This window comes from Neltuma alba, unplaced genomic scaffold (genome assembly GCF_004799145.2).
Source record: "Neltuma alba isolate B1F8T4 unplaced genomic scaffold, ASM479914v2 tig00005554_pilon, whole genome shotgun sequence".
NCBI lineage: Eukaryota > Viridiplantae > Streptophyta > Magnoliopsida > Fabales > Fabaceae > Neltuma > Neltuma alba.
The window spans coordinates 13,068-40,039 of NW_021634155.1; the positions used below are offsets into that span (position 1 = coordinate 13,068).

The following is a 26,972-nucleotide window of genomic DNA, read 5'->3' on the forward strand; positions in this document are numbered from 1 at the left end:
GCATGACCTATCAGAATGGGCCCTCTGTGGTAGTTTAACATCAGCCCGCATGGAGATTGGGATTTTCAGCCTTTTTTGGGGCATGGTTGAGACTGAATTCTGGATATTGCCATCTGTAAAATGGGTTTCAAATAGGGACACAAGTTTTTCCTAACAATAAAAGAAAACGACCTACCAGAGTAGTGAACAGCACTAGTCCAGGAATCCATAAAATAGAGGCAGCAAGAACTTGACAAGAAACATATTTTGTAGAGTACACCAACAGTATCAAGCGTTTTGGCAGATTCAGTTTGCTACAATCCCGCTAGTTCTAACAAATATGATTGTTTTTCCCAGCTAAAAATTATTTTCTAAGGCACCAAGTGTCACCCATCAAATTCAAGAGATTAAAGAAATAAATCTCGGGTTAGAAGCCTAAACCCTAACATCGTCATCTGCATGCGATAGCAACAAAATTGACATGGTTCAGAGCCGGCAAAAAGACAATGTGAGAAGTACCTACAATGCAGCACTATGTAGATATCTCCTCTCATACAAACCAATTATTTGATCAGCCACAGCCCACATAATGGCCTGGCCAGGTGGAATTCTCATGAGCCTAGGCAACAGACCTTTCCATAATGCACGAAGCCCTTCCTCTGCATATATTGTTCTGATGGCATGGATCATGCCCTTATACTTCAACTCACCTCCCGCTCGGCTCTGAGCCATTAGCCTTGTTTTCACTACATCGAAAGGGCCAGTGCAGATAGGGCCTGCTGTACCTGCAAGAAATCCAGAGATCATGGATTGCCATGGTTGAAGGACTTTCCCGTCTCCTTCATGTTTCTTCCATAAAAGGATATCAAAAGCATTTTTGGCTGTAAACATGGCAGCTTGATTTGTCCCATTGCGCATTACAGTTGGAGCAGCCCCAGCCCAAAGCCAAAAAGGCCTTCTTCCTTTATAATCATTCGGGCACAGTGTACAGGTCCCTTGTACTTCAAAAGATCAGGACTTAGGCCTCTCTGTTGCTGCAATCTGATTTTCACCACCTGCAACAAGATCGTGCTAAATTACCAACGTTAACCACTACATCATTTTCCACAGACAGTCAATGCATAGATGTTGATAATGTTAGTGGCCAAGATAGATTAAATCCGCTAATTTGCATATCATTAACAATTATAAAACAAAACACAGAAATATCTTGGATCACTAGTGCTGCAGACAACCAGAAAACAAGCAGCATGTCATCATCATTGTTAATCCCAACAAGCAAACTTCTGGGCCCAACCATCTAGCTTGACATGACCTATAAAAGCTTTAATTTTTACTTCATCTAATTAAAAATGCAAGACACAACTTCAAGGGAGCAATGAAAATGCGAATGAGAAAAATGAATACATGCTTGTCAGGTACAACAGGTGCAACAACAAGAAGAGGGATGAAAGTGAGGATCAGTAGTCCAGTACCCTTTTTCTTTTCTTATTGATCATTCCCCACTTCCCCAACCCGTAAACTTCAGATCAGAATGGGAGCAAAAAGAATAATAGTCCAGCGGAAGAGAATCCTGAAGATTTAAAACGCTTGCGGCAACTCAAGACGGACTAGCAGATCCGCATTTAGTCATGCTGGTTAGCTGGTCTTTGCAGAGTGATAGAGACATCACTAAACCCAATACTAGACAACATATGCAAGCTTATTGTGTAAAAGATAACCAGTTGCCAAGAACGAGACCATCCAAGATCAGCAGAATTGTTTTAAGTGAGAAAAGCAACAAGAAGGATGTGGAATTCTACCTTGCAAGATTCCCATTTGAATTTGCAAAAGAGAAAAGAAGAGCAAGTCTACGAATAAAAAATCCGTGTCAATCTAACGTATTTCACATTCACAGCAAACCGAAGTTTCCTCAAAATGTCAAAAATCCAGAAACAAGCCAATAAGCTCCAACATGAAAATTCAAGCTAAAGTCTAATCTCAAGCAGCAACAGCAAAAATTAATTACATAAAGTTACGATTCGAGCAGCAATTAAATTCAATCAATGTGTAACCAAATTAAATCGAAAATGTATGACCTAATTGTCAGTGACAAATAGAAGCATAAAAGCACGAACCTCAAATGGAGTAACAATCACAAGAGCCTCAAGGACCCCAGCACCAAAACCAGAAAGAAGCCGCCCCTGACTGCTAATTTTCCCAGTCTTAGAGTCCTTAAATGCTGTTTGAAATAATGCATTTGAACCCATTCGCAGTGCATACTTCAAGGTCAAATGTGTAGCAAAGGGTGTCAATCCCTTCCATAAAGCTCGCACCCCTTCTGTTCGAGCAACTGTGGTACCACAGTGTACTATTCCCCTGTAGTTTCCAGACCTATCAAGTTGCAATCTGGTCTTAATGACATCAATGGGTTGCAAGCAACAGGCCTCCATAACACCTCCTAGCGAGCCAGAAACTGCTTTCATATAAGGTGGGATTGCTTTCTTCGAACACGATTTGGGATTGTCTTGTACAGCATCTTTTTGATTCATGACTGATAGAGGTTCGCTTTATTACGCTAGAAGCCTAATGATATCAAATAAAATATCGATAAATCCCATACATGTGACCTAATATCTATGAAGCACCAGATACGGCAAAAATGGAGAAATCAAAATCGAAAGAAAATAAAACTCGAACACACAATCGCTTTTCTTTTTGTGATATGCATGCGTAACAGCTATTTTGGCATTCGTCCCACCAAAACAATAATTGACATCTGCAAGCTGATGCATGTAAAACTCTACACACAATCTTGGGGTTGTTCCTCCACCTCCACAGAGAATATTGATAGCCCAAGAAAATCTAAAGAAGTTGAATTGTGTGAACAGTATTAACAGAACAAAAATAATCTATGAAAACAGTAAGGCGCAGAACAAGAAAAACGTACTGTGGGATCTCAGCTGCACTGTTGTCGACGCCGAAAAGTGAGATTTAACTCCGTCCCCCGTGAAATCTGAAACCCCACAGTGAACGGAACTTGCTTAGCAAACGTTAAAACCCAGAGAATCTTTCTTTGAGAATTAAAAAGGTAATTTTCGTCAGAACCCCAGATACTGTAGTAAACTGATTAGCGTTAAACATCATCAAGAGGAGTGAGTATATAAATCGACAAAAAGGAGCAATTAAACACACAGAAAAAGCAATACCAAATGAGGGTCCTTACAACCACACGAAGTGGCTTCCGGGGAACGGAGCAGACGAGAGGCGAATGTTCACACAAATTTGAGGAGACGGACATGTGTTTTACAGCGCGATTATGAACCAACAAGGCCGCCATGTACGGAAAGTCGTGGCGCATCTGATTATTAGTTTACTAACCAAGTAACCATAGCCATAGATTTTATTGCATACAGTGCATACTTTTTATCGTAATAATTAATTAATGGCAGAACCATTTTTTCTTTTTTAATTCGGGAACAATTCCATTGCCCTTGCAAAAACATGGATCTCATCTCAATTTCGGATTTATATAAGGTGATTATCAATTTTGATAAGCACTCAATGCTTATTAGATCTGGACTGTCTGATCTGATTTGGACAGTTTATATTTATATTTATATTTATTTTTTAAAAATAATTATTTTAATAAGTATAGAATAAAAAATAAAAATAATCTCTTAACTATCATTCTTTAAAAATATAATTTTTTTTATTTTAAAATAATTATTTAATAATATTAAATCTGGATCATTCAAATCTAGATTGCTTGTCAGGTGATGAGCACTGAATGTGCACCTCTCAATTTCACCTGCACTACATGGCATAAAAATATTATTTTAACAGTAGATACTAGATAATTTTCTACTTTCTCCTCATCCCTCCGAACCTTAATATCCTAGTATCCCATCCCATCAGACCACTCACAGAGAGACACGTCAAGAAGTATTTAAAGTTGCATCTGAACCATAGGTCTCGTCATAATCCTGGCCGCCGGTATTTGAGGCCTTTAAAACAATGAACCTTCAACGTTCTGCTAGCTGAGTTTGGCGGGAAAGCTTCCCCCAAGGCAATCAGGTTCATCTACATATCATCTAAAGAGGAAGAGAATCCTGAAAGTTCAAAATGCTTGCGGCAAGATGGACCAGTAAGCTTAACCAGATCTGGTCATGCTGCCTAACTGATCTTTACAAGACAGTAAGAAATATGAAGCCCAACAGAGACAATTGTTTTATAAACATCAGTTGATGCTTTTCCAAGACATTCCATCGCACATCATTCACCAGCCATTCACCCCTTACCGCCGAACTACCCCAACGCCGACCACCCTCCGCCACCATCCCTCCTTCGATGATTCGATCCACCTTACCCCCAAACCACCAAGCCACCAAGAAATCTCAGACACACACCCAAATGAAACACACACACACAGCCGGCCTATGCCGGAAAGGCGATGCTCAATGCATCGGCTCCCCCATGGAGAGAACCCTCCGACTGAGGGAAGGGCATCCAGCAGAGGCCCTGCATGAGCTTTTCTTAGAATAACATCACACATGTAAGTCGCAATTAAGCCAAGTAAAAGTTCAAGTCAGACAAGCAATTTTGAGAATCGATGAAATTTAATACGACAGAGAAGCACCAACAATGGGGAAATAGTTCAATTGAGAAAGGCAAAGGCATGAAGGTAATTTAGAGGCCTGACCATGGGTAACGACGGAGCTCGGAGCTCTTTTGGCTCTATTTGGTTGGAGGGTTGTTGAGGAGAAGGGAAAGAAGAGAGGAAAGAGAAAGAGACAAGTGTGTTTGGTTAGAAAAAATAAATAAAAAAGAAGGAAGAAACTTGTTTTCTAAATTTAAGGTTTTTTGGAGAGAAAAGAAATATTATATCTGATATTAATCAAACTACCCATTCCAACTTTTCAACATTCTAAGTTTGTCTATTTTATTAAAAAAATTTTTTCACTTTTTTCTCTTTTTTAACCACTAATAATATTTGACAATAATATATATACTATAACTATATAATATATACATATCATGTATATTAATATATATATATCATAACATGTGTGTATTATAATCTCATATAACATGCATATATATTAATATATACATATCATAACGTTCTTGTTATAATTATATCATATATACATATCATATATATTAATACATATATTTATAAAATTAATGAGATAGAATGTTAAACTTTTGTATCATATTTTTTAATTTTTTTTAGTTTTATCATTTTTTTTATCACATGTAAGTGAGGTAATTGGTTTTTTTTAAATTGATAAATTAAGAAATAATAATTTTGATATAAATATTGTAATAAAAAAATAAATCAGTCTAAATATAGAGATAATGATATATTTATCAATTTATAATTATGTCTTCTCTCCTCTTCTTATCAACCAAACAAAAAATCTTTCCTCCTTTCTTTTCCCTTCGAACTAACACAAACTATGACCTGCCTTCTCTTCCACTCTTTTTCTTTTAATTAACCTCTCCTTCCGTCGTTGAACCGAACCAAGCCTTTGCGTTGCGGAGGGGGTTAGCACTTCGACGGGGAAGTATGTAAATTGAATGGACGATCAGGAGTATATCGAGACGCACAGTTCAGATGCGATCGTAAAAGCCTCATGACGTGTCTCATCGTGCGTGCTTGGATGGATTGGACGGGTAGGATTCAAGGCTTACAGGATGGGATCATTCGATCTCTGTGGCTCCTGCGCTAGGTCGCCCTCTTCGTCGTTCTTCTTCTCCCTTGCTCAGCCAGACTTCTTTGCCGCTTCGTTGGTTGCTTCGCCGCATCTTCTTATTCTTCTGGTGTTTTGCATGAAGTCGTCTAGGAAGCAAGGGCAAGACATTAAACCCAGCTCTCACGGACGACGGTCACGAAGATATTGCCAAGTGGAAGGATGAAATAGGTATTCTAATTTTGTCATCTTTCGATGAATCTCCCTTCACAAAGAGGGAAATGCTCATCACTGTAATACTTGTTTGCGATTCTTCATTTTGATTATATATATATATATATATAATGACCCCCATGTTCCTTAAATAGCATGTCTGATAATCTAATGTAAACTAATGTCGTTTATGATTGTCGATATTTTGCTCTTCAGGGTTAATGTCGTTCAATTTTGACTTTGAACGATCTCACAAGTCTCTTTTTGTGTGGCTGGTAGATGCATTGATATTACTGGAAAGTGGTTATATGTTCATTTGACATGTTATACACAGATTCATGTCATCAAGGAACTAACTGGTTTTATTAGAAGGAGAGGCAATAGCTCAAGGCTTTGCATTGCAGACTATTTGATCAAAATTCACCTTTGCTTTATCAACGACTTCCCGCTCCCTCTTTTTTCAATCTCACTCAGCCTACCTGGTTTTTAGCTCCTGTTTCTGATAATAACCATAATTTCAAAGGGATATGGGAAACTTTGGTTTTTTAAGGGTAGCATGAGATGGAATGGTTACTAATACTAGGGGACCTGGTCGATAATTTGTACTGGGTAAGTAACACGTCACTAAAACGGATGGCCTAATCAGCATTTCTGTAATCTCACATTAAGGGTAAGGGAGTAGTTTCCAGCCCACTCTTTACCCCTTGCCCCCGTCACTCGTTCGCCTCCCAATTCACTCAAATTAATAATAAGATATGATCAATCTAATTACCCAAGGGGGGGAGGGGACAAGTTTACTTTTATAAAGAATTTAGAGAGATCAAAAATACAAGCCTTCATTTTTTCCATCTCCCATTCTCCCTTGAAAAAGCATCAACTGATGTCTTATAGGATTTCCCGTTTCTTTGCATTATATTGACTTTGTTGGCTTCATAATTTTATTATTGTTACCTAACAATTCAACATCTGACGTGTATTCTGTTGACCCCATGCTTCATATTTCTTACTATCTTGGCTTTTTATCAAGCCAGCAAGAAATGGCCCAACAAAGTGTAGATTCTAAAACTGAGCCTGGTCCAGGCAGCTCTAAAACAGGTTTGCCAGGTGATAAGCTATTGACTGCTACAGTGAAGAAGACAGCATTGAGAGAGCTGCCGAATGATAATAGGGTCACAGTTTCAGCCTCTATTGGAGGCTCCTCAATTTTAAAGGAGAAGGGCCGCTGTACTGATTCTAATAGAGTTTCAGGCACCAAGAGACCCTCTTCTGAGTTCCCAATGAATCACAATCACCCCCAATCTCCAGGCAATAATGCTGGAAATGGACATCTTGTTTATGTACGTAGAAAAGCTGAAGCAGACTTGGGCAAGAGCACTGCTTGTGGGAACCCGAGTAGTAGTGCCTATAGTCCAATTTCAGGTTCCAGGCAACCTGGTGAAGATGAGACTGCTCAACCAAAATCTCAGATAAAGGAGCCAAAGGTCTCTTGTTTTCCTGCTTTTGCACCTTTTCCAATGACTTCTTCTGTGAGCTCATCTGGTAAACCTTCAGTTCCTTTCTCAATTGGAAACTCTGCTATGCGGTTAGCACCAGTAGAGTCCAGTTTTGCAACTGCTGGTCCTGCTATTGGCAATACAACAAGACCAAAAAATGCACACTGGGAGGATCAATACCACCAATTGCAGATGTTTTTGAGGAAATTGGACCAATCTGACCAAGAAGAATATATCCAAAGTATGCTTATTACCTAGAGAGTACGCCTTAAAGTGCTTTTCATTCTTAAATTCTATGCACCTGATATTTTCCTTTGTCTGATAGTGCTTCAGTCACTCTCCTCGATTGAGCTCAGTAGACATGCTGTTGAGTTGGAAAAGAGATCTATTCAGCTTTCCCTGGAGGAAGGTAATGAAACTTGATGCTTTATTTGTTTCTTCCATATTCATTATCGGCTGGATAGTTATTTTGTTTGCTAAATTGGGCGAGGCAATTGGCATGGAGTGGTGCATTAAGTGTTAGCTCAAAATCCTCTGGCCTTGGAATACATTTGATGTCATTCAATCACTGCCATGCCTATAAACTCATCGTTTGATGTCTCTTTCAAATTTTAAATGGCCAAGAGTTTATTTTTAAATTATGACATTAAATTAAATGGGTTAACTACCACGTTCCTCCAGCATCTGCTGACAATGATTAATATCGAAGGCTACCCGTGTTGGTAGACGCATGACGAAAGTTAATAGCTTTTGTTCTGTATTTTTATTTTCAGAATGCCAGAATGTTGTTCACTTGCGCATCACATAACTACTAATGTGGTGTTCCTAAAAATATGACAGATGTTTAGTGCTATTCCTTATATGTATAGGAATTCTAAGGTGTTTAATCTTTGGCAGATTGACCTTTTTGTTCATTGTGGCCCTTGAAAATGAATAACCTACCTGAAATTGTTTATTGTGGTCATTATAGACTTCATACATTGATTTGGACAAAGTTGCACCTACTAGTATTTCCAAACTTTTGCGTGCATGCTTTCTTATCAAAGAGAGTAAACGAAGATAGATAGAGAGAGAGAGAGAGAGTCAGCTCCCAATTTACATTTTATATCAGCACAGTATGTGTTTTGAGATACTGAAGAGCTGAAAATTAGCTTGCCTTCGATGTTATCCAACTAAAAAGCAACCAGCTGCTACTTTCTGCCTCCGATCCCATATAGTATTCACCTTCTAGAACAAATTGATGGTTCCATATATTGGTCACTTTGCATGAGAAAGTGGAGCAATGGTTAGTTATTTCTCCAAAAATGACCATTGCTTACAACTACCTAGGACTTTTTTTTTTTTTTTTTTTTTATAATTCATGGTTTTAAATGGGGATAAATTTAGAAAGTTATTTCACTTTTAAACCATTTTAATACTCCTTAGTTTTGACGAGGTAGTTAGAAGTGCCCTATAATTAGGACAATAAGGAGTACCTTTTAATGGTAGTAAACATCACATATATTATTAAAATGGGTGCTAATAAATTTTCTGGCGTTTTCAACTTTGATGACAGCTAAAGAATTGCAGCGGGTTGCTGTTTTAAATATCTTGGGAAAATCATTGAAAAACCTCAAAGCACCAGCAGATAATCACAACAGTTCAGAGAAGAAGGCATCAACATAAGGAATGCTTGATTACATATTTCATTATCTTTGTATTTTTTCCTTATGATCTTTCTGCTCTCTTGCTTCTAGTGAGTGCTGGGTAAAGTTGGTGATTGTTGTTCTGTTGTTTATCTGGTGTTAACATGCTGGGTTTTTCATAGTGATTATGAAGGGCCCTTGGCTGTCAAAAGCGGAAAAAGGGGGATTTGGCTGCTACTATTGTGTATTTATTTATAGGATTGGCTACCCTGCATTGTTGTTCATTAAAATGTCAATTCTGTGCAAATTTCATTTGTAAGTCATGTTTCAATAGATGTGCATTATGTGACCAATGAATGTGAATGAAGAATTGGAAAATGTTGGGATGCCAAATTTTATTTTAATTTTTTTAAAAAATCAAAATATACATATCAAAGTTCAAACTTCAGGCACCTCCTTGCTGCGATGGCCAACAATAAGGACACCTGGCTCCTCTATATACAATATAGCCGCTGCATAAACATAATGGTGCAGCTTTTTTAAATGAAGGGGTAACATTATTATTGGCAAAGTTAAATGAAAAATGAAAAACTGTAAAATTGTATTTATAAACCATGCAATTTATTACGTGGGCTTTTATGCAACACGCGAACCCTACCATCCTGTTTTTCTCTAACCACTCTTATCTAAGGAGCAAGCTGGCGTCCCTCTTCATTTGATGACATCAATTATTCATATTTGCTTTCCTAATCATTACTTAAAATTCTATTCTAGCCATTATTTTTTCTTGAATTATATTTTTCCTACGCAATTTAGCTTAATAATTGCATCATCTATGCATTATAGCCATCAACATCACGACTTATTCCCAGGTCCCAACACTCTATGATGCCAATATCTAGTAATCTTTCCCAATACAAAAGGAGAATTGAGATTTTTTTTTTTTTTTTTATATCTATGAAACATGACATCAACCTATTATCAAATTAAGGGTCACTGAAAAGAAAAGAATTTTTTCCTAGTATATTATTATTTTCTTATTTGAAGCAATCTCATTCAGAGTGCTATTTTTTTTTTAATACACGAAAAATTTAGATGAGTTGGATTTCTGAAACTTGCTAGAATCAAGGTATGTCTCCAAGCTTAAAAAATAGGGTTAAGGTGCACCCAGCACCTCCAGATATTTTTCCAGACACACCCAGTGGCCTAAAATAATTTATGGTGCAATTTCGCCCTCAAAGTAATTAAAATGGTGTACTGGTATCCCATGCTAACAGATTTGTTACTTTGACTTGGAAATTGATGAGTCAGCACAAGTTTGACCAAAATAATCTAACCTGGCATGTCTAATAAACAGGTGACGTGGCTTTTCTTGTTAATTCCTTTGTTTTGTTTAAATATTATCTCTGAAATATTGCGTCTGGGGTGAAAGGACTCGCAGAGGAAAATGAAAGTAGGCTTTTCTTCTCCATGTTTCGTCTTTAGCAAATCGTAATCCCTGTGGTGTGAAATTTTCTTCCCCGACCAAATCGATTGAAGTTTGTACTTGTTTTTCCCTCTATGTTAGTGGCCGCACTCGTTGAAATCTGAGAAACATTGCTCATCTATTTGTGCCCCACTTCTGCATTTGAATATCTGATGGGTGAATCAAACTCAGATTCGACGGCAACAAGCAAAAGAAGGATTAATTTGGTCAGACAAGTTGGAATAGAGATCGAGTATGAAGGTTCTGTTTTTGTGGTACAATGGCTCCTCGATGGACAGCATGGAGTGAGAAGAACCCTGGCAGAAGGTTTTACAGGTGCCGAAAATACAACCAAGTAAGTTAAATTGATAGTAAGTTGATCTATAAATTGGTTGATGTTTGTACATTTGGTAGTAGAGGGGTTTGCGATTGCCGAATATATTTATGTTGAATCTTGACATGCTTGTACGTTTGTTAAAAAATTATAATTATTATTTACTTGGAACTTATCAAATTCATTAGCTTCAAAAGCAAACATGAAAGACTTAAGGAATTGCTGGTTTGGTTTAGACTGACAAAATATATTTCATTTTTGCAAAATATATTGATGGTGGATGGTTGAACTTGACAGGGAGGAGGCTGCGGCTATTTTAGTTGGCATGATAATGAAATGGGTCAGAGATCTGTTGAATCGATTACTGAGCTATTGAATCATATAGATTCATTATATGATGAGAATTTAAGGCTGAAAAAAAGAGTTGAGGGTGAACGGTTAGGAGCAGAGGTGGGTCTTACATATCAAGAACTAACAAAGATGGCAAGAAGGCAAGCTAATTTTGAAATTGCAGCTAGAAATGGGAAGAAGAAGATGAAAGTACTCCAATTTGCTTTGTGGCTGTCATGGCTTTGTTTTATTTGTTTTTTAGTTTTTGAGAAAGTGTTGATGTAGATGTCGATTTGTGATATAAGACCAAAAAGACTGAACCTTGTTTATGTGTTGAAGTTTAATATAGTTCTTGAATATATTCTTGAATATATTATAGAGAGCCGGTTAGACAAACATCGAGAAGGGTTGTTTGTTATTGGGTCTTTTCACTTCCTCCTCACTTCCACATTCTTCACTTGTGACTCTTCCTCTTCACATTAGATTTCCTCACTTCCAAATTCCTCACTTCTTGACTCTCCCACCTCATCTTCACAATCTTCATTTAGTGACTTTTCCTGCTCACCTTCTTCTCCATTCTCACTAAAGGTGGAAAATTGGTCATCTGCTGCACCAAAAAAAAAAAGAAAGTAACAAACAGTGCAGATTAGAATTTTTTACTTTTACAAAATCAAAATTGTATATAACAGCAACTCTCTATTCGTATATGAAACAATAACAAAAAACTAAAGCTTAACATGCAAAATGCAAAACAGAGATCACAAAGACGCATAACCTTTGAAACTGGTTTAGCTTCAAGGTACGCATAAGCTTTGAAAGTGGTTCAACTTCAAGTTAGATTTGTTTACTGACATCATCTTAATCAAAATTGACTAAAAAGTGAAGCTTACCCGATTGACGAAACTGCTTTTTGGCCCCCACTTCCGCATCATCTTCGTCGAACTCTGACTCCACCGACTCAACCTCTAAGTCCTCCGGCCCCACCGCCACATCATCTCCGTCAACCTCCAACTCATCTAACTCCCTTGCCACATCGGCATCGTCCCCCTTCATGTCATCCAGGTCCACTATCACATCATCCTGCCTCCAGTCCACATCATCCCCAAGATTCGCATCTTCTCCCATATTTCACTTTAAAAAAAGCCCCCCTCTCACTCCAGCCAAATGCAAGTACAATAGAGAATGTAGGAATCGATCCCCCTCGATCTATCTTTTTCAATATCACTACAACTTTCACAATCTTTTTCAGTATCACACAGTTAACTTAATCGGCCAAGAAAGAAGAAACCCTAACGAAGGTTTTCTTATGCCACTGCTTTCTTTTCTCTGTTCGGTAAATGCTCTCTTCGGCTCTTGGAATTTTTTTCTAAACAAACTTAAAATATTTCAGAGATAATATTCAGACAAAACAAAGGAATTAACAAGAAAAGCCACGTCACTTGCTTATTAGACATGCCAGGTAAAATTATTTTAGTCAAACTTGTGCTGACTCATCAATTTCACAGTCAAAGTAACAGATCTGTTAGCATGGGATACCCATGCACCATTTTAATTACTTTGAGGGCGAAATTGCACCATAAATTATTTTAGGCCACTGGGTGTCCCTGGAAAAATACTTAGAGGTGCTGGGTGTACCTTAACCCTAAAAAATATTTATAATGCCACTTAATACGAGTTTGTAGGAAGGGCCAAAAAACAAAATGTTACACCGCATGACCCATGAGCCCATAAGTTCCCTCTTTCAAAACCAAGTAACGTCGCCTTTAAAACTGCCGCGATGCTAGTGGCAGATATTCAGCGGAACAGAGATAGTGGGGCGGGTTCCTTTCTCCTCGATTGTGGCTTTTCCATTCTCTTTGGTTATATGTTGTTATTTACTTAATCGTATGGAAATGCTGATATATGAGTGTTCAAATATCGAAAGAATCGCAGAATAGCGCCTCTAAAAGGATTGATATTCAACCTATGGGAATTTTAATATCCTTAGAGGCTTGGACTACTCCTCCTTGTGTTGTTCTCGTTTCTTTTGGAGTAAATATATTTGATTTGCTCGACAATGACTTTAAACATGCCGTAAGGCTTTAAAGGCTATAACCAACCTAACTAATAAGAGATTGTTTATACAAGTTAAAAGGAAGAATTTAAGCAAGCTTGGGTGACCCCCCCCCCTTTTTTTTTTTTGGTACTTAACAGGAAAATTCTCAAGTTATGACAGATATTTATATGTTGATTTTAATGGAGATGCAGTTCGTTAATATGCAGATAAACTTGTCTAACTCTTAATATTAATTGAACTTGAAATGAGATTAAGCGTGCCCAGCTCAATGTGACATTTGAAACATGATTTCCATCCCTTGCTGTAAGGTCTGAATTTCTCCATTTTCTAGTCCAAGGCCAGCGCCAGGGCAAAACTTAAGAAGAAGATGCTGGCTGGCTGACCATTCAATACCCTTGCGCTGGTCTGGAATTAAATAATGTAAAATATTGCAATCTGTTTCACTTGTGTTTGCACTGTCTCTGGTCTTTTTAAAGTGATATAAAAGCTTTTCTTTGCATTTGTCAATGCTTTTATTGGGTTTTTTAATCCGGTCATGATTGCTGAATAGTGTTCAGTCTACATAAGTTCTGTGAGATTTTATAACTGTTTCAAGAACTGAATACTGGTTGTAAGCAGAGATTCGATCACAAAACAATGTGCTTAAGTTTCTATTACATCATCACAGATCATTTAACCGGCTTTGATCCCGCAGAATCCATCCACATGGAGTTATAAGTTCCTTCATCTTTGGAGCATATGAAGTTGAATGGTACTAATAATTTCAGATGGTGTGATCATGTGGAATGCTATTTGATTGCTATTGGCTTGGATCATCATCTCACTGAGGAAGCCCCAACAGGTGATGCAAGAAAAATCAAGGTTTGGAAAATGGAAGAATTCCTGATAATTAACTGGATGAAGAAGGCCATGGAACCAAACATTGCATTGACCACGTGTGGCTTTACTAGCCAAAACTCATGCAAAGAAATTTGGGACAATGTCCAGTCTATGTATTCTAAGGACAGTACCAAACTCTACGAGTTATGGGTCAAGCTTATAAGGCTAGAACAAGGTAGCATGTCAGTTGCAGAATATACTGACATTTTCCTGGAATTGTATCATGAGTTGAAAAGGGCATTACCAATTAATGATGAACCAGAGCACATGAAGAAAGTGAATGAAATGTTGCGCAGTTTTTGCTTTCTGCAGGGGCTAAAGCCAGAGTGGGAACCATTTGTATATCAGATTCTGAGAGAAGCAGAATTGCCACCTTGGTGTACAATTAGTCGCCGTGTCATAGCTCTGGAACATCTTTACTCTTCTCATTAACTGTCAAGATCTTCATAAGGGAATAGTTGGTACTTGGGACATATTGACTAAATCTAGTACAATGTAGGTACTAAGTAGCAGTTTGTTTGGTATAAGGATTGTACCTCAGGCATTTGTTTATATAACAAACTTCTGAGAGGGAAGACCTCTAGTCTTTTGAATGCTATCTTAGAAATATATAAATCATATCTTTTTCATTCATGGATAAAATGTGTTTAGTTGTTTCATTTCATTCCATATTATGATTCCATGAAATTGCCCTATGAATTAAGCTCTACATATGCTTCTTCTGTTTGTAATTCATGATATGCATACTACACATATCTAATTTGTTCAGTCAACTTTCCCATCGGTTGGCCAGTCACATTCTCGTTTTAAATTTTATTGGAAAATGTAGATGCGTTGAAATTCCTTCATATTTGGAGCATGATCTCTGACAATGCGGAACAAATGAAAAAAAAGAGAGAGATATTATTGTTTGCTTCTATTTCTGTGGCAGGGCTTAGGCCAGAATATGAACTAGCGGTTTATAACATTCTTACAGAAACAGAGTTGTTTCTTTGTAAGAAATTGTTAAAATGAGTTGAAGATGACCGTTTCAATGAATAAGCCATGGAGTTCAAGAAACCAAGCAGATCTGTCACTGGAAACATGATTTCCATGTCTTCTTAATTGCCATCTACCTTTGGATCTGAATTGGTCTAATTTTTACTCTGCAATTTGGGGGTAAAAAAACGATGATCCATTATGGAGGAGTTATGAAAGTTACCAAACAGCTACAGCTATAGGGTTTAATGCAGCTATGGAGTGAAAAAAAGAGAGATCGAACGGTATGAAATCTTTGTAGGATAATATTTGTAGTTGTAATATACATATGTATTCCTTACATTCGAAATTGTGGTGCTGGAATAATAAGAAAAAAGAAATTAATATGATGATAAAATTCAATATAATTATCAAGGGTAATATTAAAAATCACACCACTTTTATAATAATTTTAATTTTAATTTAATGTATGAATTAGTTAAAATTAAATTATATAAATTATATCAGGGCCTGAAAATTAAAATCGTTGACATTCAATTCAAATAACGAACAAATTATAGGAGTATATACATGCATACAAACACACATATATGTATACGCAAACTGGGATGATATATCCCATTCCTATATACTACCTCCGGTCCTTAATATAAGACTCCGTTTGACTTTTTGTTTGGTCCTAATTATAAAACCCCAATTCATTTTGTTTCTCATATTTATGTATTTTTTTTTCCAAAATAGTCCTTCTAATAATGATAGTTCTAGCCAATACACTTAATTAGCAAGGATATTTTAGGAATGACAACACTTATTTATTACAAATAACTAACTTAACTTACTTCATTTATCTCCTCAAATAAGTCAACTGGGTTTTATAATTAGGACCGGAGGTAATATAATAACAACACGCAGTGGCAATCAAATCAATCATTCCAGTGCTTACAGATAATATTGAAAATTCCAATATGTTTAATGACAAAATAAATTTAAATTAAATTAACAACCAATCAAATCTTAGAATATGTCAACTATCAAATTTAAATTTCATTCAATCAAAAACTCTGAACCTGAGGGGCAGTTAATCCAAAAAAAAAAGAAAAAAAAAAGCCGTGAGGGACACTGTCCCAGCCTTGATATCATAACAAAATTTGCCTTCAAAAGTGCGGAACGGTTTGAGGTGAGCTTTTCTTTTTTCCTCTCATCGGTTGTTCGGTTTCTCTTTGCATAATCTTATGGTAATGCTAATATATGAATGTTGAAATATCCAAGAATTCGCAACTATTGCCTTTTAGGGATTGAAATTAGCCTAAAATGGAATTTGATTCTCAATTCCTATCTATAGAGCAAATTTAACTGAAAAAGATCTGTATATTACCTTCCATGGCCACAGAAAGATTAGCCTCCCCTCCTAACACAGGATACCCTTGTATTCCCTGCGAGAAATTGTTTATACGAGTTATGAAGAAGAATTTAGGAAAAACTGATGAACAGTTCATGTTGGAATTTTTTTTTTTTGGGGTCAAAAAGACCTGATATCTTGTTATATATGCAGAAAGTGTGGTTACTCGTATTCAGATCTTTTTTACCGATAAAATTTTGAATAACACCTTTTCCTTGTCGTTAAAGAAACATTCTTAAGTTCTTGAAAATGTTTATATGTTGATATTAATGGAGATCTAGTTCACACACACACACGTACACACACACACGACCTTATGTGATCCTCTGTATTCATTGAACTTCAAACTTAAAGAAGATTAAAGTTACATTGTTTTGCAAACGGTTTTGGTTGGGTTTATTCTATTCTTTTAAAACTGATACAAAAGCTATTCTTTGCAACATTTGTCAATGCTATTATGGGGTTTTCTGACATTGTCATGATTGTTATATATTTTTTAGTCCACATAAGTTCTGAGAGATTCTACTACTGTTTGAAGAACTGAATGCAAATTGTAAGCAGTGGTTTGATTGCAAAACAATCTGTTTTAGTTGCTCTTGTAATATCATCTCAGATCATTTAACCAGCTTTGTGATCCTGCAGAATCCATCTACGTCATGGAGTTAGAACTCCCTTCATCTTTAGAACAAATGAAGTCAGATGACACAAACATTTGCAGATGGTGTGATCTTGTTGAATCATATTTGACTGCCATTGGCTTGGAACATCATCTCACTGAGGGAGCCCCAGCAGGTGATGAAAGAAAGACCAAGGTTTGGAAAATGGAGGAATTCCAGATAATTAATTGGATGAAGAGAGCCGTGGAACCCGACATGGCAATAATCATCTCTGACTTTACTCCTCAAAAGTCTTGCAAGGAAATCTGGGACGATGTCCGGCTTATGTATTCTAAGGATCGTACCAAACTCTACAAGTTATGGCTGAAGTATAACAGATTAAAACAAGGTAGCATGAACGTTACAGAATATACTAGCATTTCCAATGGGCCATATTATGAGTTGGTAAGGGCATTATCAATCAATAACGATGTGAAACACATGATGAAAGTGAAGGAAATGTTGTTCACCTTTACGTTTCTACAGGGGCTAAGGCCAGAGTTTGAACCAGAAGTATATCAGATTCTGAGAGAAGCAGAATTGCCACCTTGTTATGAAATTGTTCATCGTCTCTCAGTTTTGGAGCCATATCTCTCTCGTCATAAAGGTCAAGATCTTCATCATAAGGGCTCAAATCGCCAATGTAGGCCTTATGGACGGAAAAAACTTACACGTAATTAGTGTTGGGATTTACATGGAAAACACATTTGAAGTTTTACTTCTTTTAGCTTTCACATATTAGTACTTTGATGTAGTAGTTTGTCAATCGGGATGGAGTTGCTTCTCTGGCATTTGTTTATGTGGCAAACTTCTTAGACCTTTGATCTTCTGAATAATATCTTAGAAATATATCAACAATATCCTTTATATATATATATATATATATATATATCATCCATTATGTTTTCAAGGACAAAAACACTCTGCAAGGTAAAAGGTTTCTATACAAGATTGTTTTCAATCCCTGAAAACACTATGCAAAGTACAAGGTAGAAGGTAAAAAGTTTCTATTAAATAAAGGGTGTGTTTGGATTAGCGGTAATAAAACTAACTTTTATTTTAACTAACTTTTACAAACTTAAGTTAGAATAAAAATCAATTAGTATAATATGATTTATGTTTGGATTGACATTTATAAAAATTCCGTTGAAAAAGTTGAAACTTATTTAGATGATTAATTAAAAAAAAGTTTAGATGTAAAATGACTAAAAATGATATAAATTTTATTAAATAGTAGTATTTTATATTATATGATTTTAATGTGATAATTGTTAAAAAAATAATTTAAATTATAATCATAAAATAAAAATATTTGTTATTGAAAAAATTGTAATAAGGATTTTAAATTAGTAAAAAGGATTTAAATTAAAAGGCTTGTATAAAAATTTATTAAGTCTTTCTCACAAGTTAAAATTTTAGCGAAGACTTTTTTCTAATTTCCTCTAAATTTATTATTTAATTTCTTCTTTTTTTTGGGATACTTTTATAAACATACTCCCTTGATCCTATTTATAAGGCATTTTCAGCTTGTTTCATACAGATTAAGAAAAATCTTAAATTGCACTAACTCTTTATTAAAATATAATAATTTTTTAATTTTACCCCTATTTAATATATACACATTTCAAAAAAAAACTATATACATTATAATAAATAAAGAATAAAATTATATATCTATGCCAAAAAATTTAATGAAATGACTTATAAATAAAATTAAGAATAACTTTCTCTCTTTACCTTATTAAAGGGGTATATAATTATTAAGCATTTTTTTGAGTAATTTTTTTATTTTTATTAAAGCAAAATAAAACCCACCTTAAGACACTCATCTCTCTTCTCATAATCACCTTTTTTTCTCCCTCCATTTTCTCTCTCCATGTTCTTGAGGCCAAAAGTTCCTTTTAATTAGTTTTAAAACGCAACTAACTTTTGCTTCAAAAGTTGATTGGACTAAAAGCCACCAAATAACTCACAATACCTAAAAGCCCGGTTGGTTCAATTCCCACATGCTCAGATGATAATGCAATGCAATGCGAAGCAATGTAATGCAATGTTTATTACCATCAATATGTTTGGTATGTCATTAAGAAGATTAAGCAAAAAACTTTTTTTATATTTAATCAAAATGAAAAGTCCATAATACCCCTGAATATATAAAAAAAGAAAAAGAAAAAAAAATCAATCATTGCCGGATTCACTATATTTTTAGGAGGGGTGATAGTGATGGCAGGGACAAGGGTGGCAGCAATAGCAGTAATGGTTGTGATGGTTGTAGTAGTGGTGGTAATGACAGCAGTGAATGTGGTGGTTGCTAGGGCACTGGGGGGGCGGTGGTTGTGGCAGCTGCGGCAACAAAGAGAGAGGTGACGGCAGCAACAACCAATGTGGTGGTTGCTGAGAGTGGTGGTGACAAGAGGGAAGGTGATGACAGTGGTGGTTGTGGTGGTGCCGACGATATTTTGGTAAATACTATAGGAGCGGCGACGGCCGCGGTGGAGGCAACAATTGTAGTGATGGTGACGGTAGTTCTGGTGGTGACAGTAGGAGTGGTTGTGGTAGCGGTAATAGCGACGGGGTGATGGGTAGAATGAACTAATAGAAATAAAAACAAATGAGCTTAAAGGGCAAATTGGACTTTATCAAATATACAATGGGTGGTAATGAGCATTCATAGAGGGGTAGGTATGAATGGTGATTACCAATGTTTTGGTAATCATCATTACTATGGTAAAACCTATTACCCTACTAAAGAGCAACCAAACACCCTTCTCTTGTTAATACAATCACAATTACCATTACAAGTATGCAATGGGGTTGAACTAAACAGGCTCTAAATAAATTCTAAACCTTAATTCACATGCTCCAAGGCACTTACTTGCAATCCAAACATGCCCAAAGTACTATAAGGCTCTAGGATAAAAATACTGTTTGTTTTATGAATCAAAAATACTATTTTAAGAACTAAAAATATTTAGGCGGACCAAAATCAGGACAAATTTCAGGAATTAATCGTTACTTTTAAATTTTAGGAAGTAAAACTAAAATAAAGTGGAATGAGTAAAAAGTGCACTAACCTATTTATATTTTACTGCATCTATCTCTTCTTTCTACCTTCTACCTCTACCAAGAACCCTTAAAATGCTATTCTTGGGTTTAGTCTAATCTAATAAGAGCCGGGTGCAAGCTGTAAGCAGTTCATATTGTGTTTTAGCTGCTATCATATGGGCACACATCTTTAGTTAAGCTCTGGTTTGATCTTCACAATCCCACGCTGAGTCAGAACTTCATATTTGAATTTGTGTTAAAATTGACGTTTAGATCTTAATTATGAAAAAAAACCAAAGAGAACGTACGTGTTATCAACTGCTCTCACCAATTCACGTCCCATTTACTTTCAAGAATTTAATTATAAACAATGAAGCTACTGAGCTCCCTATGTTTTAAGTAGGGATTTAACCATGGGATTGAACTCGTGAGGTCTGGAAGGAGAGTTCTCTCTTGAAGGTTCGATTGAACTCGTGAGGCCTGGAAGCACGCAGCTGGTCTGGTTTGCTCTTTTTCTTTTGAATCTTCAATTGCTGGTTTTGTTTGTCTACTTCCTGGTGTATTTTGTCTTGTAGTCCTCTTTTCTTCTTTGGGTTTGCTGGTTTTCTGATTGCTGGGAGGTTTTTTCTGGTCCCTTATTTCGATATGAAGCTGCCTTCTGGAAGTGACCAACATATCGCATATTGTCGGAATCATTTCGTTTTCGTTAAGGTTGTTGGTGATAAGAAACTTCACGGTGCTAAGCTTCAGTCCCTCATGTGCTTTTACCGGCATCTTAAAGGTATTGTTCGGATTGTTCAGCAAGCAGAGCACTTATTTGTGATTTTCTTCAGTCATCTGTAGAGCCATATTATACTCCTCCGGTTCTTATTATAAGACTCAATTTGACTTTTTATTTGGTCCTAATTATAAGACCCAATCCATTTTCTCTCTTATATTTATGTATTTTTTTCCAAGATAATCCTTCTAATAATGATAGTTTTAGCCAATATACTTAATTAGCAATGATATTTTAGGAATAACAACACTTATTTATTATAAATAACCAACTTAACTTACTTCTTTAATCTCCTCAAATAAGTCAATTGTGTCTTATAATTAGGACCGGAGGAGTATCAAGGAACGTGGATGTTGCAAGGATTTGCTCTTGCAGTTTATGAATGGCAGCCTGAGGTTCTTCTTCAAGTTCAAGATTCTTCTTTCCCTTTTATTCAAGTTTGGGTTCGTTTCTTTTTTTTGGAATTCCTATAGATTATTATACTGTGGCTGTAGCAAAGAAGCTGGGACATTCCTCGGGTATATTTTCAGAATTTGATGAATCCTGCCTGGTTCATGGAGGTGGCCTTCGCGTGAAAGTGACTTTCGGCTCTAGGATTCCAGTTAATGCGTGTCATGATTTCTATCAACAAAACCTGGCAAAAAGTGATGCCATTATTTCTACTGCAACTTATTAATGAGGTATGCATTAATTGCTTGGGTGTGGGCCACAAAAACTTTTATTGCTTTTTGTTTTTTCTTGTATACAAAATATAGATGGGTTAGATTCCAGGAACTTACCAGGATCAATACATATCTTCACGTTTAGAAAGTACTTACAAAAGTACTTACAGATTGCCCACCAATAAAGCCTTTATATCGGTAGCAGGCAATTCACCACTTTATAAGTTATGAGTCGACTCCTCACCAACTGAACTAACTCTTATTGATAAACTTTTATTGCTTTGAAGCAAGGGCTCACTGGTCATTTTAATGGGCCAAAATCTTCAACCGTAACTCAAAAAAGGTCCAGATTACAATTTTCGGAGGGAGATGGGTTTTATGCTGGCCCAATTTTCGCTTCAGTCAGATTAATGTTTATTGTCTGGGTTTGAATGGTTTGCTGCGCAGAGTGAGGCTGCGCAGAGTGAGGCCCCGGAGGGATCACGAGCCGAGTTTTGTAAGAGCTAGTTTTTTTCGAGCTTTCTGCCAAAAATATCTTAATTATCTCAATCAATTAATAGGATAGAATATATGATTTAAATTGAAACCTAAGATGTGAATATTTCAATCAATAGGATTGAATATATGATTTAGATTGGTCCTAATTTAGATTGAGCTTTCCGCCAAATATAAATTTTTTGAAGGAGCTTTTTGGCAGAAAGCTTACGTCAATGATCATTTTTTAAGATATGATTATCACAAAATAATATTCGCATACTATCAATCTTTTTATTATCTCAATCAATAGGATAGAATATGATTTAAATTGAAACTCATTTAAATCTTTATCATATATATTCACAATATTGGATTAGACGCTGAGTTATTCTAAAAATATTATTACAAATTAATATATTAAGTTAAATCATATGTATCCAATAGTTAGATTCTTCAATTTATATTATAGTATTTAATTAGATAAATAACTTCATTTAAGGCGGATTTAAAGTTTTAGTTTCATAAAATAATTTTAAATTTTATAGAGGTTTAGTATAAATTAAACATGTTTGCCCTCAAAAAATGCTAGTAAACCGATATATTTCTGTCTTATCTTTCCGTTTTTTTTTAAAAAAAAAAAGTGCACGATTATATATCCACAAATATCTGTATTAGGCTATTAGCTTGACCGCGTAAACATTGTGTCTTGCTCCAGCGGACAGGCATTTAATGGATTCGTTTGGTTGCCGATGACTGAAGTTTCACGTTCATCGTTTTCCCGAATCCCCGTTACTCCAATTCCTTTCCTCTTCTCTTGTGCTTTCGTGCGATTGAATCAAAAGGTAATTTTATCGCTGGATTCAGAATTGGAACTGAATCATCTGCTTCACTGAAATGGGTCTCTTCGATTCTCTACTCAATTGGCTCCGCAGGTATGCTCTTTCTTCACCTTCTTCTCTCTTCATTAACTTCTGGCACCATGCCTCCCATATTCTGATTGTTCACAACAAACTATCATGTAGTCGCCTCGATATTCCCTTTTGAATCCGACCTTAGAAAACAACTTCGACCCAAGTTGGTGCTGCTACTTGGCTGTGAAATATGATGATGCCTAGTTGTTCTGGGAAAGCGAGATTTTGTTTCGTAAACGATGACCCTTTTTGAATCTTGGTCTGAAGCCGTAATCATTCGCTTTTTGGCTTCATAACAGAACTCACTGAAAATGAAAACCCCCAATAGTGGTAAAGCTCCTTCATGTTATCAGAAAATATTGTAAAAGCTGGGTTTTTTGTTGTATGATATATTTAGCATTAACAATTGCATCATCAGTCTTCAAATTGATGTCCTTCAGGTTCACAATAAATATTAGAAAGTTTTGGATGTTCTTGTTGACTTGCGATGCTGGAACCAATATGTGCTTTTACGATACTTACCTTCGAGTGAAGCAAAATATAGGTTCATAGAGGCTGTTTAGTTATTCTGAAGTTGGGACAATCTTCAACTGGACCCATAACATTAACCCACCCTTTTTATTATTTTGAGCAGAATTGGATTTGGGCATTTAATTGTGCACAATGTTCAAAGTAGATAGATTTTCTAAGTTAGCACTGAGGCTGTGGTTTATGATGTGATTTTCTTGCATCTTTCGTCAAAAAAATGGCTTTTTCATATTTCAATGCGAAGTTGTTTTAACCGCACTGCTGGAGGCAACATTTTATCCTGTGGCATCTTGATATATAGCTATCATAACTTCAACAATGTGCGCACCTCTGGTGGTTAATAGGAAGTTGATAAGCAACCAGCAAGCTTTTTTGCATGAAATTTCTTCTTTTTTCTCCCCTCTTCTGGATAAACATAACCATCAGGTTAAATTAATGTGTTAATCTATGGGGACAGAATAATGTTTTAATGCATTAAGTTTCTTTTTCTCCAAATACGTCATTTAACTTTTAGTTCATATAATAACATGTATCCAAACTGTCAACTTCATTGACAGGCTTAGTTGACAGATCAAAGCGTCTTTCATGGTTGACAAAGTTGACAGTTTATGGTGCATATGATGTGAACTAAAATTTAAATGACCAAACATACCACCAATTTCTCAAAGACACTGGCACTTTATATGTCAAACTTCTCATAGGTATCGGCACCTAGGATGGGAGATATGACCTTTCTAAGTACTAAATATACTTCGTTCATTATCCATAAATGACGTTTGTGGATGTCCCCCCCCCCCCCCCCCAAAAAAAAAAAAAGAAAGACAAAGAAAGAAAGGAAGAAAGAAAGAAAGGCAAAAAAACAAAACAAAGCAAAGACTTTTTCTGGGAAGCCTTTAATCAAATATAACCGTTCAAGACCGCAAGCTTGACGTCTAGCACAAGATGTTACAGAATCATGGAGGAATAAAATGCTTGAAAGAGACTATTTTTTCAGAAAACTAAAGTAAAAAAGTTTGAGTTTTATTTCTGATATTGGTATTCAAATATTTTCCACAGTTTAACATCCATTCAGCTTCTTTAAATGAATATTACATTATGTGGTCTGTATGTTTAAGCATAGCACCCATTCCTTTAAGCCCCTTTTTAAATCTAAATGTTCATCTTTGTGCTAGTTTATTTTTCAAACAGGAGATGGAACTCTCCCTCGTAGGCCTTCAGAATGCAGGGAAGACATCTCTTGTCAATGTGATTGCTGTAAGTTAAAGCAACCCTGAAAATCCATTCTGTTTATACACATATCAATTCTTGTCTTTTGGTATTGATCTTTTGATGTTTACCAGACAGGGGGTTACAACGAGGACATGATTCCAACTGTAGGTATCTCTATTTCAGACAAAATTTGATGATTTATTTGAAGGTTGTAAACATGTCATAGAAACCCATTCTTGCTATGGAAACCCAGGTTGGATTCAACATGAGAAAGGTGACAAAAGGTAATGTCACAATAAAGCTTTGGGACCTTGGAGGACAGAGGAGATTCCGAACAATGTGGGAGCGTTACTGTCGTGGTGTGACTGCTATAGTGTAAGCCTTTATCTTCATATTGTCTCTTCACAAATTATATGCATACATAAAGTAGGCTTATGTAGTGCAATTGCAACTGGTAGTTACGTTTCTTCTACTTTTTAAAGGCTTTTGGGTTTGGATCAGAACAAAACTGGCCTGAATGTAGACCAACTTAAAGCCATTTAGTACTTCATGACAATTTAGACTCGAAAACAAGGAACAATAATATGCAAGTACAAATTTTATATTCTACGTGGTGCAAAACATAAATGTGATGCTTAAATCCTTTCCCTAATATCTTTCTGTATCAAAAGGAAAATACTTAGGAAGTACAGACGTAGAATGATCACCTAGTCAGAGACCAATGTTGACGCATGATTTGATATTTAAGTTGATATGAACGGAAAAGCAGGCATCAAATGCCTTAATGATCTGTCAAATTGCCTAAGACCATGCCAAACAGTAGTAGTTCTAGAAGTTTAAGCTTTCATGAAAGTATTTTAGGTATTATTTTAAATCTCAAAATTCCTGTACATATTACAAATTCCACCAGTATGCAGCATGTTATCCACTGCTGTTTGTTTTCTTGCTAGAATTTCAACTTGAAGATTAGAAAACCTAATGGTTGTATAATAGCTATTATTGCTGATTAAAACGAACATTCAGGAAGCCTAATGTTACATGAGGACTGGGGCTTTTTTATTCATACTCCTAGCGTTTTTATATTGTAGCCTTTGTAAACTAATTGGGAATCAGAATTTTCAATGCATTTAACATATTTTGATTTCTTCTGTTGATGAATGCAAACACAGGTATGTTGTCGATGCAGCAGATAGAGACAGCGTTCCTATATCACGAAGTGAGCTACAGGAGCTCTTGACAAAACCTTCCTTAAATGGGATCCCTTTGCTTGTTCTTGGAAACAAAATTGACAAGTCAGAAGCTTTATCCCAGCAAGCATTGATAGATCAACTGTGAGTTCAAACAACTTCATGAAATTTTTCTGAATCTCATGGATTAATCACTCTTGTTATTCAATTTCAGAGCCATGCTTAACCAGCAAATGCTTTTCTGTTTTCCTCTTTGTGTGATTTCAGAGGGCTTGAATCAATAAAAGACAGAGAGGTTTGCTGCTATATGATTTCATGCAAGGAATCCATAAACATAGATGTTATCATTGACTGGCTTATCAAGCACTCAAGAACTGCAACATGATCTTTTTAGAGTTGGCATGCCATTTCACTTTTGATCGTAGAAGCAATCGAGCACGGTGTTGCAGAAATCGCTTCCTTGGTTCTGGAGTTGTGATTAATAAGCGGCTTTGTGCAGTAGATGGAACTACTGAGTTAAGTATGCTTCAATGCATCGTTCTCATGTTCAGTAGGAAATGAATGAGATCATGAACCTGGTTGCCTGGTTTGTATAATTTTATTTATGGTTAGTTAACTTATCTAACTGAAGACTATTCCTTCTTTTTTTTCTTACCATGAGTGAAATATTTCACAATCTGAAAGTGGTAATTCTCAAGCGAATGAGGAAGGTGATGGCGTTGAAGGTTTATGATGATTCACAAGATGATTGTATTTATATTTACAAATTTTATTAAATCATGGCATACTTAATTCTATTCCCATTTATTTCGAGAATATCCATTGGAGCGTTAATAATGTGTCTGGGGATTAACTCACTGATCATCTTAAGACATTTGGTCATTAGGGTAAATACTCAATCAGCCCTTCACATTGGATGATTTATTTGATACCAATTGTCTACTAATCAAGCATAATCAGTAATAATTCAGTTCCTTGAACATGTGAGTACAAAAGCTTAAATTCATATGCCCCTGTTAATTGAATCATCGGGTGATCTGTATGCACGTCCCTTTCAACTATATTTATGAAGTAGGCCTAGATTAGCAAATCT

The 26,972-nt window shown here is 36.0% G+C and overlaps 2 protein-coding genes and 1 pseudogene across 3 annotated transcripts; 2 read left to right on the forward strand and 1 right to left on the reverse strand.

The window, feature by feature from the left end:
• Positions 1-193: 193 nt before the first annotated feature.
• LOC114748000 (mitochondrial succinate-fumarate transporter 1-like) lies at positions 194-3,333 on the reverse strand (annotated as a pseudogene).
• Positions 3,334-5,545: 2,212 nt separating this feature from the next.
• Positions 5,546-9,342, forward strand: LOC114748001 (uncharacterized). Of its 2 annotated transcripts, none has more exons than XM_028936355.1 (4): positions 5,546-5,885; positions 6,895-7,601; positions 7,686-7,769; positions 8,916-9,342. In XM_028936355.1, the coding sequence occupies exons 2-4, from the start codon at positions 6,905-6,907 to the stop codon at positions 9,023-9,025; spliced, it is 891 nt and encodes a 296-aa protein (XP_028792188.1). In that variant the 5' UTR covers positions 5,546-5,885; positions 6,895-6,904; the 3' UTR covers positions 9,026-9,342. The 2 variants fall into 2 exon arrangements, with proteins under 2 accessions (XP_028792188.1, XP_028792189.1); XM_028936356.1 differs by having other exon boundaries at positions 6,899-7,601.
• Positions 9,343-22,760: 13,418 nt separating this feature from the next.
• On the forward strand, positions 22,761-26,686 carry LOC114748002 (ADP-ribosylation factor-like protein 8c). The gene is made up of 6 exons (XM_028936357.1): positions 22,761-22,976; positions 24,656-24,737; positions 24,824-24,856; positions 24,946-25,067; positions 25,862-26,023; positions 26,147-26,686. The coding sequence occupies exons 1-6, from the start codon at positions 22,939-22,941 to the stop codon at positions 26,262-26,264; spliced, it is 555 nt and encodes a 184-aa protein (XP_028792190.1). The 5' UTR covers positions 22,761-22,938; the 3' UTR covers positions 26,265-26,686.
• The last annotated feature ends 286 nt before the right edge of the window (positions 26,687-26,972 follow it).